The sequence below is a fragment of the Akanthomyces muscarius genome, chromosome 6 (assembly GCF_028009165.1).
Source record: "Akanthomyces muscarius strain Ve6 chromosome 6, whole genome shotgun sequence".
Lineage (NCBI taxonomy): Eukaryota > Fungi > Ascomycota > Sordariomycetes > Hypocreales > Cordycipitaceae > Akanthomyces > Akanthomyces muscarius.
In genome coordinates, this window is record NC_079246.1 from 2,907,775 (window position 1) to 2,923,282 (window position 15,508).

General features: G+C 53.3%; 7 protein-coding genes across 7 annotated transcripts; 4 read left to right on the forward strand and 3 right to left on the reverse strand.

Moving 5' to 3' along the window:
- Window positions 1-40: 40 nt before the first annotated feature.
- LMH87_001031 (uncharacterized protein) lies at window positions 41-1,461 on the reverse strand (the record flags this gene model as incomplete). The annotated part of the gene is made up of 7 exons (XM_056199040.1): window positions 41-146; window positions 200-245; window positions 425-794; window positions 1,022-1,066; window positions 1,123-1,256; window positions 1,305-1,357; window positions 1,457-1,461. The coding sequence occupies 7 exons, from the start codon at window positions 1,459-1,461 to the stop codon at window positions 41-43; spliced, it is 759 nt and encodes a 252-aa protein (XP_056055926.1).
- Window positions 1,462-1,755: 294 nt separating this feature from the next.
- LMH87_001032 (uncharacterized protein) lies at window positions 1,756-3,438 on the forward strand (the record flags this gene model as incomplete). Its single annotated transcript, XM_056199041.1, has 3 exons — window positions 1,756-2,432; window positions 2,483-2,942; window positions 3,007-3,438. 3 exons carry the CDS (start codon window positions 1,756-1,758, stop codon window positions 3,436-3,438), a joined length of 1,569 nt encoding a protein of 522 aa, XP_056055927.1.
- Window positions 3,439-5,701: 2,263 nt separating this feature from the next.
- LMH87_001033 (uncharacterized protein) lies at window positions 5,702-7,070 on the forward strand (the record flags this gene model as incomplete). Its single annotated transcript, XM_056199042.1, has 5 exons — window positions 5,702-5,872; window positions 5,929-6,030; window positions 6,089-6,310; window positions 6,358-6,500; window positions 6,557-7,070. 5 exons carry the CDS (start codon window positions 5,702-5,704, stop codon window positions 7,068-7,070), a joined length of 1,152 nt encoding a protein of 383 aa, XP_056055928.1.
- A 1,361-nt stretch (window positions 7,071-8,431) lies between these two features.
- LMH87_001034 (uncharacterized protein) lies at window positions 8,432-10,318 on the forward strand (the record flags this gene model as incomplete). The annotated part of the gene is made up of 5 exons (XM_056199043.1): window positions 8,432-8,584; window positions 8,641-9,286; window positions 9,340-9,359; window positions 9,441-9,770; window positions 9,836-10,318. The coding sequence occupies 5 exons, from the start codon at window positions 8,432-8,434 to the stop codon at window positions 10,316-10,318; spliced, it is 1,632 nt and encodes a 543-aa protein (XP_056055929.1).
- Window positions 10,319-10,473: 155 nt separating this feature from the next.
- Window positions 10,474-10,789, reverse strand: LMH87_001035 (uncharacterized protein; the record flags this gene model as incomplete). Its single annotated transcript, XM_056199044.1, has 2 exons — window positions 10,474-10,692; window positions 10,766-10,789. The coding sequence occupies 2 exons, from the start codon at window positions 10,787-10,789 to the stop codon at window positions 10,474-10,476; spliced, it is 243 nt and encodes an 80-aa protein (XP_056055930.1).
- A 1,213-nt stretch (window positions 10,790-12,002) lies between these two features.
- On the reverse strand, window positions 12,003-13,236 carry LMH87_001036 (uncharacterized protein; the record flags this gene model as incomplete). The annotated part of the gene is made up of 2 exons (XM_056199045.1): window positions 12,003-12,350; window positions 12,445-13,236. The coding sequence occupies 2 exons, from the start codon at window positions 13,234-13,236 to the stop codon at window positions 12,003-12,005; spliced, it is 1,140 nt and encodes a 379-aa protein (XP_056055931.1).
- An 897-nt stretch (window positions 13,237-14,133) lies between these two features.
- Window positions 14,134-15,094, forward strand: LMH87_001037 (uncharacterized protein; the record flags this gene model as incomplete). Its single annotated transcript, XM_056199047.1, has 3 exons — window positions 14,134-14,213; window positions 14,310-14,694; window positions 14,777-15,094. The coding sequence occupies 3 exons, from the start codon at window positions 14,134-14,136 to the stop codon at window positions 15,092-15,094; spliced, it is 783 nt and encodes a 260-aa protein (XP_056055932.1).
- Window positions 15,095-15,508: the final 414 nt, after the last annotated feature.

The window sequence follows — 15,508 nt, forward strand, 5'->3', positions numbered from 1 at the left end:
AAACTAGCTGCTGCTTCGCTGACTAGTATTGCATCTAAAGCTAAAAGTGCACGTGCACGTAGCTGACGTCGATGTCGGGGGTGTAGATGCCATTCTGGTTTATGAAGCTGAGCTCCATAGGAGAATTGTTACTAGTATTAGCGTAGCTACGTGAAAGTTGGTTAACTGGCAAAAATATGACGCTTCTTTATATACACACACGCCAGCCTTATTAAAGGCAATATTGCTATGGTAGTCACAAGGCGCTATAAACGTTATCAGGTGTGAGGTGCTGTCGGCGAAGAGCTTCAGTCACTAGATGATCCTTAGGTTTTAGAATGATGATGGAATTATCGCTGCCTCCTCGCTACTCTCTCGTCGGCAGCCCACCGCTATGTAGTAGCTTCTTCGCACGTGATCCCTCTAGCTGCCTATAACCTCCTACCAACCAGCGTGCCCTGCGAGTCCTCTGACATCAGGGTAAGGTTGCCCATAGTGCCAGGGTCAATACAGCCTCCGACAGGTACAGGCGAACTACTTCCCTCGACGTGAATCGAAGTGACGGCGGCCGTGTGGCCGACAATTAGGCTCACAGTGAACTGGTCAGGGCTGAGCACATCAGCAAGCTTAGCCGGCGCAGTAGGCACCGGAAGGTCAAGGGCACCGCCGCGGGCTGATCCCAGGTCGGCGTTGAGACGGTTGACAGCCTCGGCAGGCAGAGGCTTGGAGTCGATGACGACGCTGGCAAGAGCGGCACAGAGATTGAGGAGTGCAATGGGGCAATCGTGTTGAGCGGTGACTTTCTTGGAGTAATGCTGTAGAGGTAGTGGATGGTGGATAGTGGATGTAAAATGTCTCGCAAGTCGGCATCAACGCTGCTTTATATAGTTTCTGTATTAGTAGACTTGAGATCTTCTAAGTAGTGCTATAGCTCAGCTTGAGTCTGGATCGAGCATGTCCTCGAAGTCAGTATCGTCGGCATCACCAGTTCGGTCCGATCCTGATGTATCGCTTGTGTCAAGCGCAGTCCGATATAACTGACAATCCTACTGATCCGTCTGAATCCCGTTGTAAATGCGAAAACATCCTATAGCCTCAAATTCAGTCTCAACCTCAACCTCACAAGTACATGACTTTACGAGCCGTCAAGTCGCAAGGCGATGGAACCGGAGCTTGTATAAGCGCTGGCGCACTAGATTTTGAGCCGACTCTGCGTTTGTTCAGGCTTTGGTCCGAATCGTTGTTGTATTTATTGCAGGGTAAGCTGCAGTAGCTGGCTGGCAATTATTGGATGAAGGATCTAGCTTGCGCCATGCGGAACATACATAGCGCAGATGGGCTGTCGCTGCGGTCAATCGCGGAAATGTGCAGAACATGGCTGGTGCGCGGACAATGGAGCACAGAAGCGTCAATTGGTGATCGCTCCGATACTTTGGCTCTCAACTAGTTTGTTAAATGTGCATTTTAAAATCTCTACACCATGAGGAGACAATAAAGAGGCAATGCAGATAATGTGAAAATATGCTCTAACCCCCTCAGCAGCCAGGTTCCACGAGGTTAATTATACGTTCCCATCCACGTCACGTCCAGTGACCGTATAATGCCCCACAAATTGCAGCCGTCGATATAATTTTTCCTTCAGCGCATCTACGGCATCATGCAGGTGCTTATGTCCACATTCAGAAATTAAATTGAGGCGTCCAACTTGCACTCCAACAGACTCGGCGGCACACACACTTCCCCGGCCGTCCTGCCCTCGCATGCGCAGAACCCGCTATGCTTCCAGTCGGCAGGCTCTTGGCGAGCTCACCGTGCTGGCCATTTCACAAGCACTTTCGTCGCACCATCTTCATCGTCGTCGTCGCACTCTTCTTCGTCGCCATACTTCAGATCCGCTACCACGACATCCCGCTGCGCACGAAACCGCCCGAGCCGAAGCCCTACCATGTCAACATAATCGAGGACAATAATGCGACGCGGACCATGGTCACGTCTAGCGCCTTTCACCCTATGGCGTTTCCGCCGGGCCACAACAAGACGCTCGAGGAGCTGTGCGCCAGTTTCCCCCGCCACCTGCTGGCGCGCATCCAGCCGGTCCTCAAGACGGGCTTCACAGACGAACCCGGTCGCATGCTGTCGCAGATGGAGAGCTGCAGCGCCTGCTTCGAGCCCGGCGACCTGCTCATCTTTTCCGACCTTGACGATACATACCAAGGCCACGAGATTATCGACATACTCGCGACGCTGTCCAAGTCATACCACGACTACGAGCAGTTCAAGCCGTACTTTGAGCAAAAGCGCCTGCGCGACAGCGGAGACGCTGCCAGCAACTTGGAAGCGCTGAAGGCCATTGACGGCTGGAAGCTGGACAAGTTCAAGTTTCTGCCCCAGGTGGAAAAGGCGTGGGAGATGAAGCCCAACCGAGACTTCTATGTGTTTTACGAGACAGACACGTGAGTACACATGCCAGGCAAGGTATGAACCGCAGCTAATTTTTCTCCAGTTACATCTTTTGGGATCCTTTATTACGCTTTCTCGACACTCTCGACCCCGATACACCGCTATATCTGGGCTCTGCTTCCCCAGGCCGAGGGGACGAATTCGGACGAGGCACACGATTTGCCAACGGCGGTCCGGGCTACGTGCTCAGCCGCGCGGCTATCAAACAGCTGCTATATAGGAGAACCAGCCCGACAGGCTTCTACCTTGACCCTCCATTCGCTGAGAAACATCGAGGCCTCATGCATGACGCGGAGTGCTGCGGCGACAGCGCCCTGGGATATGCAATTTGGCAGAGTGGGATCCAGATGCAGGCGCTGTATCCCATGTTTGCTCAGCACCCGATGCAGCATTTGCCATTCGATGCCATGCGCTGGTGCACACCACTCTTTACGCTGCACAAGGCAAGCTTTGATGATATGCGAGCCATGTTTCAGTGGGAGTTTACAACCCGATCAAACGATGTAAGCAATTTTTTTTCATGTGGGTGCGCAAATCAGATTTGGAGCTTTCCTAATATCTATCCAGTATGCCATGCGGCACCGCGACCTGTGGGATTTTAACAAGCCCGGTAGTGAATCGCGGCGCGACAACTGGCGCAACGACGATCGGTTCGGCCGTAAGGTGGAAGAGGACGTCGAGATTGCCACCCAAGAAGACTGCGAAGCGCATTGCAGGTCGCTTACCGAGTGTTTTATGTGGACGTGGCGCGGAGACGACCTGAAAGAGTGTCTCGTGAGCGAGAGCGCCATACTCCAAGGACAGGAGGCCATGCCGGAGGAAGTGGACGGCATGCAGGTCAAGTACACGTCCGGCTGGATCGTGGACAAGGTGGAGGCATGGAAAGCCGACCACGAGTGCAACGACACGCTCTGGATGTCGCACAGCTTCGAACGGATGTTTCAACCGCCTCGGAGCAAGTCGACGAATGACACAACGCCGGAACCAGACCACATATAAGTACATGTACCCTGCATTATACAACAGAAAGCCATTTAGTTTAATAGATTTCAGGCATTTGATAGCGCTGAACAAACTCTCAAGATTGCGATGGTCCTGCCACTGATCTTTTTTTTTTTTGCCTTCTCCTGAGGCTCCTTTTCCGTGCTCGTCATAGGATACATCAAACATAGAAAACGACAGACGCTTCGGGGGATGCAGGGACCAGTCCTGGTCATGGAGCGCCGACGTTGGCGGCCACTGCATCCTTTGCAGCTGCGCGTTAGGCAGTCTCTGACCGCCCTCGGGACCGACAGTCTCGCTAGTCACCTCGAGACAAATTCTGCTTGTCGCTAAACGCAGGAATCGCTACAAGGACGAAGCCCTGTTTACAGTGAAAGGCGGCTCCGTGGTCTAGCTTCACGGCGCCTCGGCCGCTTGGCGTTTGTGCCTCGTCCTTTACAGGCGAATCTTTCAGCACGGCCAAGTATTCTTGCCGTGTAAGCTCTTGCCAGCACCCTTGCATCTTCTTCATCACAACGGGGAGCTGGTGCTGGTACACCAGCCTTAGCCTCTGCAATTTCCAGTTTCTAGTTGTGGTGTGAGACGGCCTGGGCTTGTTCGTGGGTTTGTCGTAGTTCCGTAATCTTCGAATTGGCGAGATGAGCAGCTCGACCGCGGCCGCATGGAGCAGCGCGGCTACGCCATCAATCTCGAAGAAGCCTTGAGTGCGGTGGGAAGAGCGGCCATACCGGGTATCCTACTCCCGCTGCTGTCGATGGTGAAGAGCTGGCCAGACAAAGTCAATCGTCAATACCGTGCGATCTGGTTGGTCGACGAGACTGCTTGTGTGGCAGGTTCGGGGACTAGTAAGATGGAACGCGTAGGTGGGAATCGTGCAACAGGAGCGCGTTGGTTGCTGTTCCCGGCACCCTGGCTGGCTGTAGGGTCCTCTCGCCTCATGTTCAGCTGGTGGCTGCGTCTCCGCTCCCCTCGACTGCGGGCTTCTGGCCGGCAATGCCCCAGTGGCGGTCGCAGCCGCGCGATTGTGGCTGCTGGCGAGTGACTTGCGGGCCATCAGCTCATTGTCATCTTATCTTTGGATGACGGTCCTCCATAGTCATCTCCATCTCCCATAGCCTTGACTTGATATCAATAACAATTGTAAGCTATGAGCAAGCTTACAACGGCCGAATTGAGGGTCGCTTCGGTCATTGCAGATTTGGTCGTTCGTACGGTCCTACCTAGGGCCGGCTCGTTACAGGGGCACAGGGGCAAGGGCCGTCGCTGGGCATCAGCACAGGCTGCAGAGCACCAATGCAAGGGGCGGGGCAGGATTGCCACGAGAGCTGCCAAATTTGTAGTTACTCGCCAGTGCAGAGCAGCTCTTCTAGCACCGGCGTTATTCGCCGCCAGCACCGAAGCACCGTTACATGATGACTACCAGTACAAGTGAGCTAAACCCCTGGTTCAGGGCCGGCGTACTTTTAGCTCTGATGGAATACCGAGCCAGACTGGTTCGGCCTGGCCATATCCGACCAGTGGCAGCCCAACAGCCTGTGCATCGCGAGCGCACCAACTCGTCCCTGCAGACAAGGACTTGTCCCTCTAAACAAGGTCGTCTCCGCCCAGGCTAGCTAGCAAGTACCGGCAGAAGATTTTATTAACAAGGCTGCAGCGCGCGCTATAGGTCGCTTGGCACCCAGTCAGCCAGTTGCCAGCCTGCGAAGTACAACTGGCTTTCCCCTAAACTTTGATTGCATGACTAGGCGGACGGGGTGGGGGCCGTGTGAAATAGACTAAAATACGGCTCCACGGATGGACATGGTCAGTGGCTTTGAAGATTTCTTCGATGCTACGGAGTCAGAGTCTGGGAGTACTTGGAAAAGAGTCCCAAGTGGTCCGGTGGAGCAGCAATGCCGACACTCAGCGATCCTTTCGTGTTTTGTCAACGCTCCCACTGGCCCTAACGGTACCTAGGCCAAACCGGACGAATCAAGCAGGGCCTATCCTGGTCCTGAGTAGTAAGGGTGCGGCGGTCGACTCAATAGCCGTGGCATGCTCCGCACGCTCCGTATTCTTCACACCTTCTCCAGCTCCAAGGCGAGAAGCTTATCTTCTCCACCCGCCCAGGGCAAATGGATTTCGACCTTTTCCACTCATCTGTCGATTGTGTTTTGGATCTCGCGGCGGAGCAACATAATCGGTCGAACGCCGTCGACCACCAACTTGCGATAGTTCATCGTCCTCCTCACGATCACGGTCCTACCAGAAAATCGCCATCATGATACAGCCACGCGAGTTGGAGACGCCGTTTAACAAGTCGCCGCTGGTGCGGGCTGTGACGGCGTTCCTCATGGTCTTTAGCATCCTCGCCGTCATAACCCGCATCGCCACGCGACTGCTCACGGCGGGCAGCCTCAAGGCCGACGACCACACAGTGATTGCTGCGACAGTAGGTTGCGCCACAGCGAGGACCTGTGAATTGGAGGCTAAAACTCAATGATTTAGGCGCTGGCCGTTGTGCAGTCGATAGTCGTCATCCTGCAAGCCGCCAACGGCTTTGGGCAGCATGACGACACCCACCCTGGCCAGATTTCATTCATTCTCAAGGTAAATTGCCAGACTAACGTACTCGCTCCGTCTACGCATGCTGACTTGCCAACTACAGTGCATGTATGCGGCCAATGTTTTGTACATTGCTACGCTTGCAGTCACAAAAATTTCCGCTTCCATGACGGTGATGAACGTGGCGCCGCTCGATCGCAGGCGTGGCATATTTTCGGTCATGGCTGTCATTGTCCTGTGGGCAGTCTCGGCAGCCATCGCTGTCCTTTTCCAATGCCAAGTCTCGGCGCCATGGAACTTTACGACTGGACAATGCATTAATTTGGTACGTCAGCGGGCATTTTTTTTCTGGGCGTAACTGACGTGCGATAGCCTGCGTTCTGGTCGTATTTTGAGGTGCTCAACATTGCCACTGATCTGGCCACCATCGTTGCCATTGGCGAGCTGGTTTGGAACATCCAAGCCCAAAAATCGATGAAAAGCTTGGTTATTTTTATATTCGGCAGTCGATTAATGTGCGTCGCTCACTGGCGTCTTTTGCCGCGTCTGAACCAGCTAACAAGCTTACCAGTATCATTCCGGCTGCTGTGTGCCACATCGTATACGTCAACAAGGCCGCACAGGCATACAAGTCGACGAGTGACACGTTCGAATTTTGGCCACCGGTTATCATCAGACAGGTTGTGCAGTGCCTCAGCATTGCCACCGCCTGCATACCATACCTCAAGCCATTCCTGGACAATTTGGAGTCTGGACAGATGAGGGCCGGCGATGCCCTCTTGTACATCAAGTCAGGGTCTGGCAACAGCGGGAATAAGAGCTCCCGCACTCGAGAGCGGAAGAAGACGGGGGCTGATTCGCACACCGCCCAGAGTGCGCAAAAGTCGAATCCTGGGTCCTCGGCGACGAGGCCGTTTGAGCTGTCTGACATTGCCAATAACCACAAAGGCGCAAAAATGACGACGACGATTATGCACGATGATGCGCAGCCGTCGTGGGACGGACAGAGCCAATCCAGCCAAACAGTGCTGGTACAGCAGTCGTGGCGCGTCGACGTCGAGGCCAGGCCCAACTCGCAGGTGTAGTTCCAGAAGAAGCCAAAAGTAGAGCAAAGCTTAATCGCAAACTTGGGGCTCAAACAACCATATAATTTAGATGATTTAGATGATCCAATTACCGTTCCACAACCGAGACGCATAAACGTCTTTGCTTGGCAGCTCGTCTATGCAGAGCTCGAGCAAGAATACAGAGACGATGTAAATGATGCCATTTTCGTTGCACAGCCGTGACGCATGAGCGTTTCTGCTTGACATTTTGTTTCGTGCAGTAAGCGGGCGCGGGAATCGCAGTTTCGGCGAGTCAGTCTAGTGCGGCCTTGTGCGAATAAGGATTGTGGTGGCGCCGAGCGCCACGATTCGCTGCAGCGTCGGCAGTTGCCAGACGAGTTGTCTCGGGATTTGGAAGCCACGAAGCCTGCAGGGAAGCCTGCCTGCTCCCTTCTAGAATTACGCCACGCGCCATCCGTGTACCCTGTTGCCCGCCAAACTGCGTGAACTGCCACGGTCCACCCAGCACCCAGTCACTGACCACCCATACCATGTACGCAATCCAAGCTTCCACACGCAGGGAGAAGGAAGATGGGACGAGAATTCTGCCATTAGCCGACCGATGATTTTCCCTCGGTGTCCACACGAAAAAGGGGAGGAAGGACTGGCTTCGAAAATCTGGTGAACACTGGAAAAAGCAGAGGGGCCGGACGCTAAGATGCTCTGCAACGGAGCGGGGCCTCCTAGAGGATTCTATGGGGGCGAAACTGGGCTTTGAGAAATTATGAGGCCGTTGAACAGCCCAGCAGTACGGATCGGTACCTACTACCTAGGTAGGTTTGTCTCAATCCTGGTGCCTGCGACTGGTTAACGTTACCAGTTTCCCCCACCTGTTTTTTATTCATTTCGTTCGGCGGCCTCGTTCCCTCGCGTCGGGTTATTTCTAGCTGATTGACTCTCTAGCGCCTGTTTGAAGTGACTCGGAGAGCGCTGGCGTCGGGTCTAAATGTCGATCGACCGCTGGAAGCCAAGCCCATATTTATTGCTAGTGGTTCGCAAAGGACTTGGCTTTCTGCCCCCCCCCCCCCCCCCCCCCCCCCCCGGTCTTGCCTGGAGTACCCAATAGATGAGTTGACGAGCGTCGCCTGCTAGTTATGCCGTTGCGGCGGAGCGCGCTGTGTAGGTGGACTTCCCAATTGCCATCCCGACGTAGCACTGAAGGGCCCCGCATTGGGGTCCGTCAACGAGAACACCAAACACATACTAAGTAGAAGCGCCTCGCAAGCCTCGCAGTTCTTACCATGCAACACCAACCGCACGCCTAGTCTGCGCTGCCATCTCAGCCCAATTGCCTTCTTCCGCCGTCTTCTTTCTGTAGAGCTGGCGTCAGACTGCCCACGATGAGTCGCCCGACAGAGAACCACGAGCTCACCCATGTGTCGCCGACCACAAAGGACACCAAGGGTCCGCGAGCGCAGCTCGACGACCTGTCCCAGCGCGAATATGACGACCGCGTGCAGCTGATGCGTCTCGGCAAAAAGTCTGTTCTCAAGGTGCGTTGTCAATTGAGCAAATGATGTAAAAAAACCTTACCAACACTTATGCACAGCGCAACTTTAGTTTCCTGACCATTCTCGGCTTCAGCTGCGCCGTCCTCGTCACCTGGGAGGGCACGCTGATGAGCTTCGCGCCAGGCCTCGCCAACGGCGGCCCGGCCGGCCTCGTCTACGGCTTCCTCTTCGTCTGGGTCGGCAACCTGACCGTCTTCTCGACCCTCTGCGAGCTGGTCTCGATGGCGCCCACCTCCGGCGGGCAGTACCACTGGGTGTCGATGATGGCGCCGCGCTCGTGCGCCAAGTTTCTCAGCTACATCACCGGCTGGCTGACCGTCGCCGGCTGGCAGGGCACCGCGGCGTCGGGCGCCTACCTGGCCGGGAGCATGCTGCAGGGGCTCATCAGCTTCACGATGCCCCAGTACCACGGCCAGACCTGGCAGGGCACCCTGATTGTCTGGGCCGTCGTGCTGGTCGCTGTCCTGATCAACACCGTAGTCAGCTCCCTGCTGCCCAAGATTGAGGGCATGATTCTGGTGCTGCACATCGTTGGATTCTTTGGTGTTTTGATTACCCTGGTGACTTTTGGCGCCCACGGGGATGCATCGGAAGTATTTGCCACCTTTCGCAACGAAGGCGCCTGGCCTACGCAAGGCCTTTCATTTTTCGTTGGTCTATTGGGACTCATCTTTTCTTTTGCCGGTATGTCTATTAGTCACTGCGTCGTCTATACAATCACTAATAAATCTGTCCAGGTGTCGACTGCTCTTTTCACGTAAGGCTCCCGCCACGACCGTTCAGCCACATCTGGTTGATAACGTTTTGTCGGCGCTGACATCAACTAACATTTGTATAGATGTGCGAAGAGGTTCAAAATCCCTCCGTCGCGGTGCCTCGGTCTATCATGGGAAGCTTGGTGATCAACGGTCTTATGGGCTTGGCCATGGTCATTGCCATGCTCTTTGCTGCCACCGACATTGACAAAGCGCTCAAGTCCAGCAGTGGCTATCCGTTCATCGAAATCTTCTTCCAAGCAACAGGCTCCAAGGGCGGTACCGCTGTCATGGCCTCGCTCATTATTTTCATGACCATCTCGGCTGTCGTTGGCGTGATTGCCACGACTTCCAGAATGTTCTGGGCCTTTGCCCGTGATCGTGCGATGCCCGCTTGGCGCACACTGTCCAAGGTGCGTTGAATGCTGCCGATGTCGGATTTAACAGTCGAAACCAACATGAATACTGATCAAACTAGGTCGACCCTACTACCCACGTCCCCATCTGGGCTATCGGTGTCACGAGTCTGATCTCGTGCCTTTTGGCCCTCATCAATATTGGGTCCACGGTCGTATACAATGCACTCGTCTCTCTGTCCATTTCTGGACTCTACTCATCCTACCTAATCGCCGCCTCTCTTCTTCTGTACCGACGTTGCACCAATGGCTTCACGCTACCCGATGCGAGCGCCGAGCCTGCTCTCGCCGATGCCGACAACGCAGAGGGACTCATCTGGGGACCGTGGCATGTACCGGGCATCTTTGGCATCGTCAACAACAGTGTTGCTTGTGCCTATCTGCTCACAATGTGGTTCTTCAGCTTCTGGCCGCCGGCCCCCGTGTCGGATGCGAAGGACATGAACTTTAGTGTCCTGATGACGGGAGCGGTCGTCATTTTCAGCGTTGTATATTATCTTGTGTGGGCGAGAAAGGACTACAAGGGACCGATCCGCGAGATCTGATTGCGCACTGCTCTGTCCTTCTCGTGGTGCGGATTGAAGGTGAAAAGTACCGGCTCACGAGCAGTTGCCGTGAAACAATTGTCGTGACTACTTTTGTGTAAAACAATGTTCATTTTGCATAGTCATAGCTCTGATATTCCATCTTTTTGATACCTTCACGTCGATGCGGCAACTGTCTCAGGAACCACGTCTCCGTCAGGATAGTGTCGATAAATACCATTACCATACTTTTGACGCTTGTCGCTTGCCAAGTACTTGGCAATTCTGGGCCATGCTTTGACTTGCTCCCAGTGGCCAAAGACGCGACGATACTTGCAGGATTCATCCAGGTGGGCCATGGCTTTGGGGAACGCATACTTGACCCCATCAACACACTACAAGGCTGCTATAAGAGTTTGGGCTACAGTTGCCAAGTACTTAGGCAGAATAGAGGACTATGAAACTCACCTGTGATAAGAACAATGTCGGCATAGGTAAATGTGCTTCCCATCAACCAGGGACCACCTTTGCTTGCAAGCACACTTTCCCAGCATGCAAGAAACTTTGCGGACCCTGATCCATTGTTTAGAAGCCCGGGTGCTTTCGTCTTCTTAATCTTCGTAGTAGAGAGTCCCGCTTATCGGGTGATGCTTGGCGTGGGCTTCATCACTGAGACTATCAAGAGCCGTACATGCAAGTGCATTAACCCGAAACGCATCCTCAGCAGTAGACCCCGCGAGGTCAAACTTACCCCCCAAGAACATGAGGATATTACTGGCCTGGGAGATGATCAGATCCCCGTGCCTGAAGAGTGGTGGCGCAAAATACGGCGGATTTCCGTCTTGGCCTTTGAGCACCTCTTGGATCACTGCAAAGGCCGCGTCCCAGACAAGCGACGTGATGTCCGTATACGTGTGACTCCAGCTTCCTCAAGAAGCAGGCGAATGTGCTCCCCTCGACCAGGCGCAAAAGGGGCATAGATTAGCTCATACGGAGGGGTCGGCATGATGCTGCTGTTGGGTCGTGGCAGCAGGAATCTATTTTGCGCGGAACAAGTCGGTCGAGGTTACGGCTGGCTTCGGGGGAAAATATTGCCACGAATTTATAAGGACATCAGGAGCGAAGAGAGCAGGCTGAGATGGAACTGGCGGTTGGCACAACATGGATTGGTGTATTCGCACAGTGACGTCAGCACTGGTGGCAGACCGTCTATATAGTGACGGAATTGGCTGCAGCGGATGAAATAACTAAACAAGGCTGTATGGGTAGGTCGACGATAGATGCTGCGGGGAGGGCGCCGGCGTTGTATAATGAGACCTACAGGCTGCGCAGGCTTAGGTTCGTAGCTCGTTTTCCACCAATGGGTAACGGTTTTTTCTAGCAGTATTTTTTTTATTTTAAAAATAGCGGGCAGTCATGGCGGATCTCATAAAGGCAACGAAACAAACACCATCCTGGGAATGCTCCCAATATAGAAAAACCAGATGACGGGAAAAGTACTCGAGACCAGGTATCTCGCTTGTATCAAAGCAAACATGCCACATGACGGAATATTTGGCTTGTAGCAAGGTGCTCTGGTGCCGTCACAGTGAAGCTTAAGTCACGAGTTGGCAAGGTTTTGTTTTTTGCTTTGAAAACCTTGGCCAATCACATATTCTACTTACGCATTCGACTTTGCTCAAGTAGCACAGCTGCCTTATCTAAGTCAACGCAGAAGATACTGCAGCTGCGGGAATACATCCGACCACGGTGTACCAATGTCCCAGTTCCGCAAATCCGACGCAAAAGACTCGAATTCAGGATTGAGCTCCACACCACCGCGCTCGGCCTTGAGCATCAAGCTTGTGCCGGGGGGTAGAGTAAGCTTCAGCGAACGCATATACAAGTCCGCCGTGTGCCCGGTATTGTCCTGGTTGTGACAAAGGTAGTTGCGTAGCGCGGGAAAAGGCAAAAGATCAAGGTATTGAGGGTGTTTGATCGTAATTTGCGCATTCGTCGGGCGTATTATGGCCGGCACGTCGACAGCGGATCCAGCTGAGTGATAGAAGCGTGACTATTTACTCAGTCAGCCTTGGAGCCTCGTCGTTTTTCATGCAAGTGTGCAACACATGTAGAACTATAAGGGTTTGTGCGGAAGACAGACTCACCCTCAGCAATCTATAAGCCAAAAAGAATATGCCGCATAGTGTATCTATATGCGCCACATCATACTGCCGCATAATAGACGACAAAATACATGCAATAGGGCTCGAAATTGCTGTATTGTGCAGCAGTATGTCTGACAGACTAGGGTCGCGTGGAGCCAGTGTGTCTGGTGGGTTGGAACGACAGAACACATCCGTGAGCAGTGACACCATGGCGGCCGTAACGTGCTCGATGCACTCTGCCTCTGAGTGGTGCAACCTTCCACAATGGCAATGAACAGTCTCCCGTTCGACAGTCTCGGCTGACGGCGCATTCATGTCCATCTGCGTTCCCGAGAGCTCCTGCGGGAAGGCTCGATGTGCATGATCGTGGTGCAACCTGTGCTTGGTTGGGCTGAGCGAGGAAGCCGCGAGCGACGGCACGCTTGGCGCCGCTGTCAACCGTGTGAGTGACTCGAGTGGACGCCGCGCTCCCGCAACCAGCAACGGCCGGGGTGGAAGATACGGCTGTGCCGCTGAGTGTGAAGGGGGTTTATATTGCGATGTTGCGAGAGTTTCCGTCAGCTGCTGTGATAAGTTGAAGATGGCCGAAGTGCTGTTGTGGTTGAGCTGCCGCAGCTGGGGAAGCAACTCTCTCATGGTGTTGCACAAGGAGGACAAGTCATGTTCAATTTTCAGCAGACGCGTCCTATGTTCTACTCGATTCTCGTGGTGCTTGGACTTGTCAATAGCTCGTTTCTTCGAGTGCTGCTCTCCGGTAAGCGTCCCTGCCTTGATGAGTGGTGTCTCATCCATGACGACGTGGGTTGTGGCGGATGACACTCCCATGGACATGAGCATGAAATAAGAACAAAGTAATGATTCCTCGCTATTTTCGGCACCTTCCCTGCTTGGGGTTCGAGGTTCGCTCTCCCAGGGGACAATGCTCTTGCACAACCAATCTCAAACTGCGGTGGTGCGTTGACTGCCACATATTGCCAGCGGGGCAGACAGTCTGGTTTTACGGGATGCGACTCTCGGCTCGAGGGCTCAAGAACAACATGGGGTGCAACTGCGAACGAGGGGATGTCCTCGGTTTCCTGCACGCTACTTTGCGGACACAGCGGCAACCCGAATAGGTATCGGCAGACAGCGTAACTGGATACGGCACGCCGAGGATAACCCCTGTGGCTTATGTACAAGCCATCTCCAAACACCCCAATTTTCATTAGCGGAGCAGCGATCAGCGGCAGTCACGGCGCGAGGGTTGCGCAAGGGGCCGCGTAGAATCCGTAATTCAGTGTTTGTAATGCTCAACTATTCGCCGTATTTGGTTATCGCGTAGCGGGGACGCACCGGCATAATTGCGGAGTTTGCGGATTCACAACTACTTTCCAGTTCAGTGAAGCGGCGCGGGGCTCACGGGATCCACGGAGCATACCCGGTGCGGACCGCACTCCGTTTGGTAATGGCTCTTTGCAACAAATTGTCCAAGTCAACCAGTAGTAAGAGCTTGCTCAGCGTTGTATACCGAGAGGATGTTTTTTGTATGTACCTCGCGAACAATGCCGCGTATTTGACAGCTGAACGATGACAGGATGTTTCCCTTCGACAGCTATAATCACGGATAAAGCGGTTAGCCCTTACCACAGTCATCATCGCTTCAAATGTCTTGTTTATAACGGCCCATGCCATCTTGAATTCTGTGCCTAGATGCGTCGAGACTCTAGCATAGCGAGCATGAGGGGGTCTTATCCGCCAGGACAATGCTGCACGCGCGGCCAGCTTCAATCGTAAGTGCGCCACTAGATATGAGAACATCGATGCCCGGCCCAGAGAAATGCCCAAAGACTTTCCTGAATTGTACTTGACTGCTAACTTGATAGCAGTGGCCCATTGACTGGTAGCATGACGAAAATCGAAAACGATTTTGATGCCTATATTAGCTTGCCTGGGAACATGATCGCTAGCAACGGACACGGGTTGCTTCTACTGTCTGATGCAATGGGCTTGTACCAGAACACCAAACTTCTAGCAGACAGTTTCGCACATCAAGGTTATATATGCCTTGCGCCTGACATCTTCCGTGGCGATCCAGTGCCCTTGAATATACCTGAAATCTTTGATTTCCAAGCCTGGCTATCAGGAGGATCTACTGGCGATAATGGCCACACAGCGGAACATATAGATCCGATTATCCTTATGGCATGCAAAGCGTTGCGGGATTTAGGGTGCAACAGAATTGGAGCAGCAGGTTACTGCTTTGGTGCCAAGGTAAGTGCTTTTGCCTAGGTTTTCATATGACAACACTCCAGAAAATTTGGTTCATTGTTGCTAATGCGTGACCAACTACCAGTATGTCGTGCGCCATTGCTCTACCACTATCGACTGCGGTTTTATTGCACACCCATCCTTTGTTGAAGAAGAAGAGCTTAATGCTTTAAGCGGGCCATTGTCGGTGGCAGCAGCAGAGGTTGATGATATCTTCCCTGTCAGCATGCGCAATATATCAGAGGCTACATTGCAAGGTCTTCAATTGCCCTATCAAATTGTGCTTTATGGAGGAACCAGCCACGGCTTCGCTACTCGTGCGGATATGGACGTTCAGCTTGAAAGATTTGGTAAAGAACAAGCATTCAAGCAAGCAATCGCGTGGTTTGAAGAATTTTTGTAGTGAAGGAGCAAAAGCTGGCAGGCCGACAGCGGGCCGTGGTTTGCCTATGTTCCTTACTTTTGATTCTTGGCTTAAGCAGTCGGTTCAAATCACATTTCATCACTCCAAAGCCTGACATTAGTCAAAAGCCGCAGCCGCACTAGCTTATAATCGAACACCCTTTGCACAAGATTCGCGCCATGAACAGCGGCCTTGGGAGAACAATTTGGGATGCTTCGCTGACGCCGAGGGAATGTCGCTACGGAAGGCTAAGACGAACATGTTTATCTGGCGGGAGCTATTATTCGTAAACCAAGCTGAACAATGCACAGTAGTCGAATCGACCAGGGGCGGAGTTAATGTGGCCGTCGCAGCCGAGTATCATGTCGAATTAAGTCGCTGAACAAGTCAATCGCGCCACTTGTATGCTTGCAC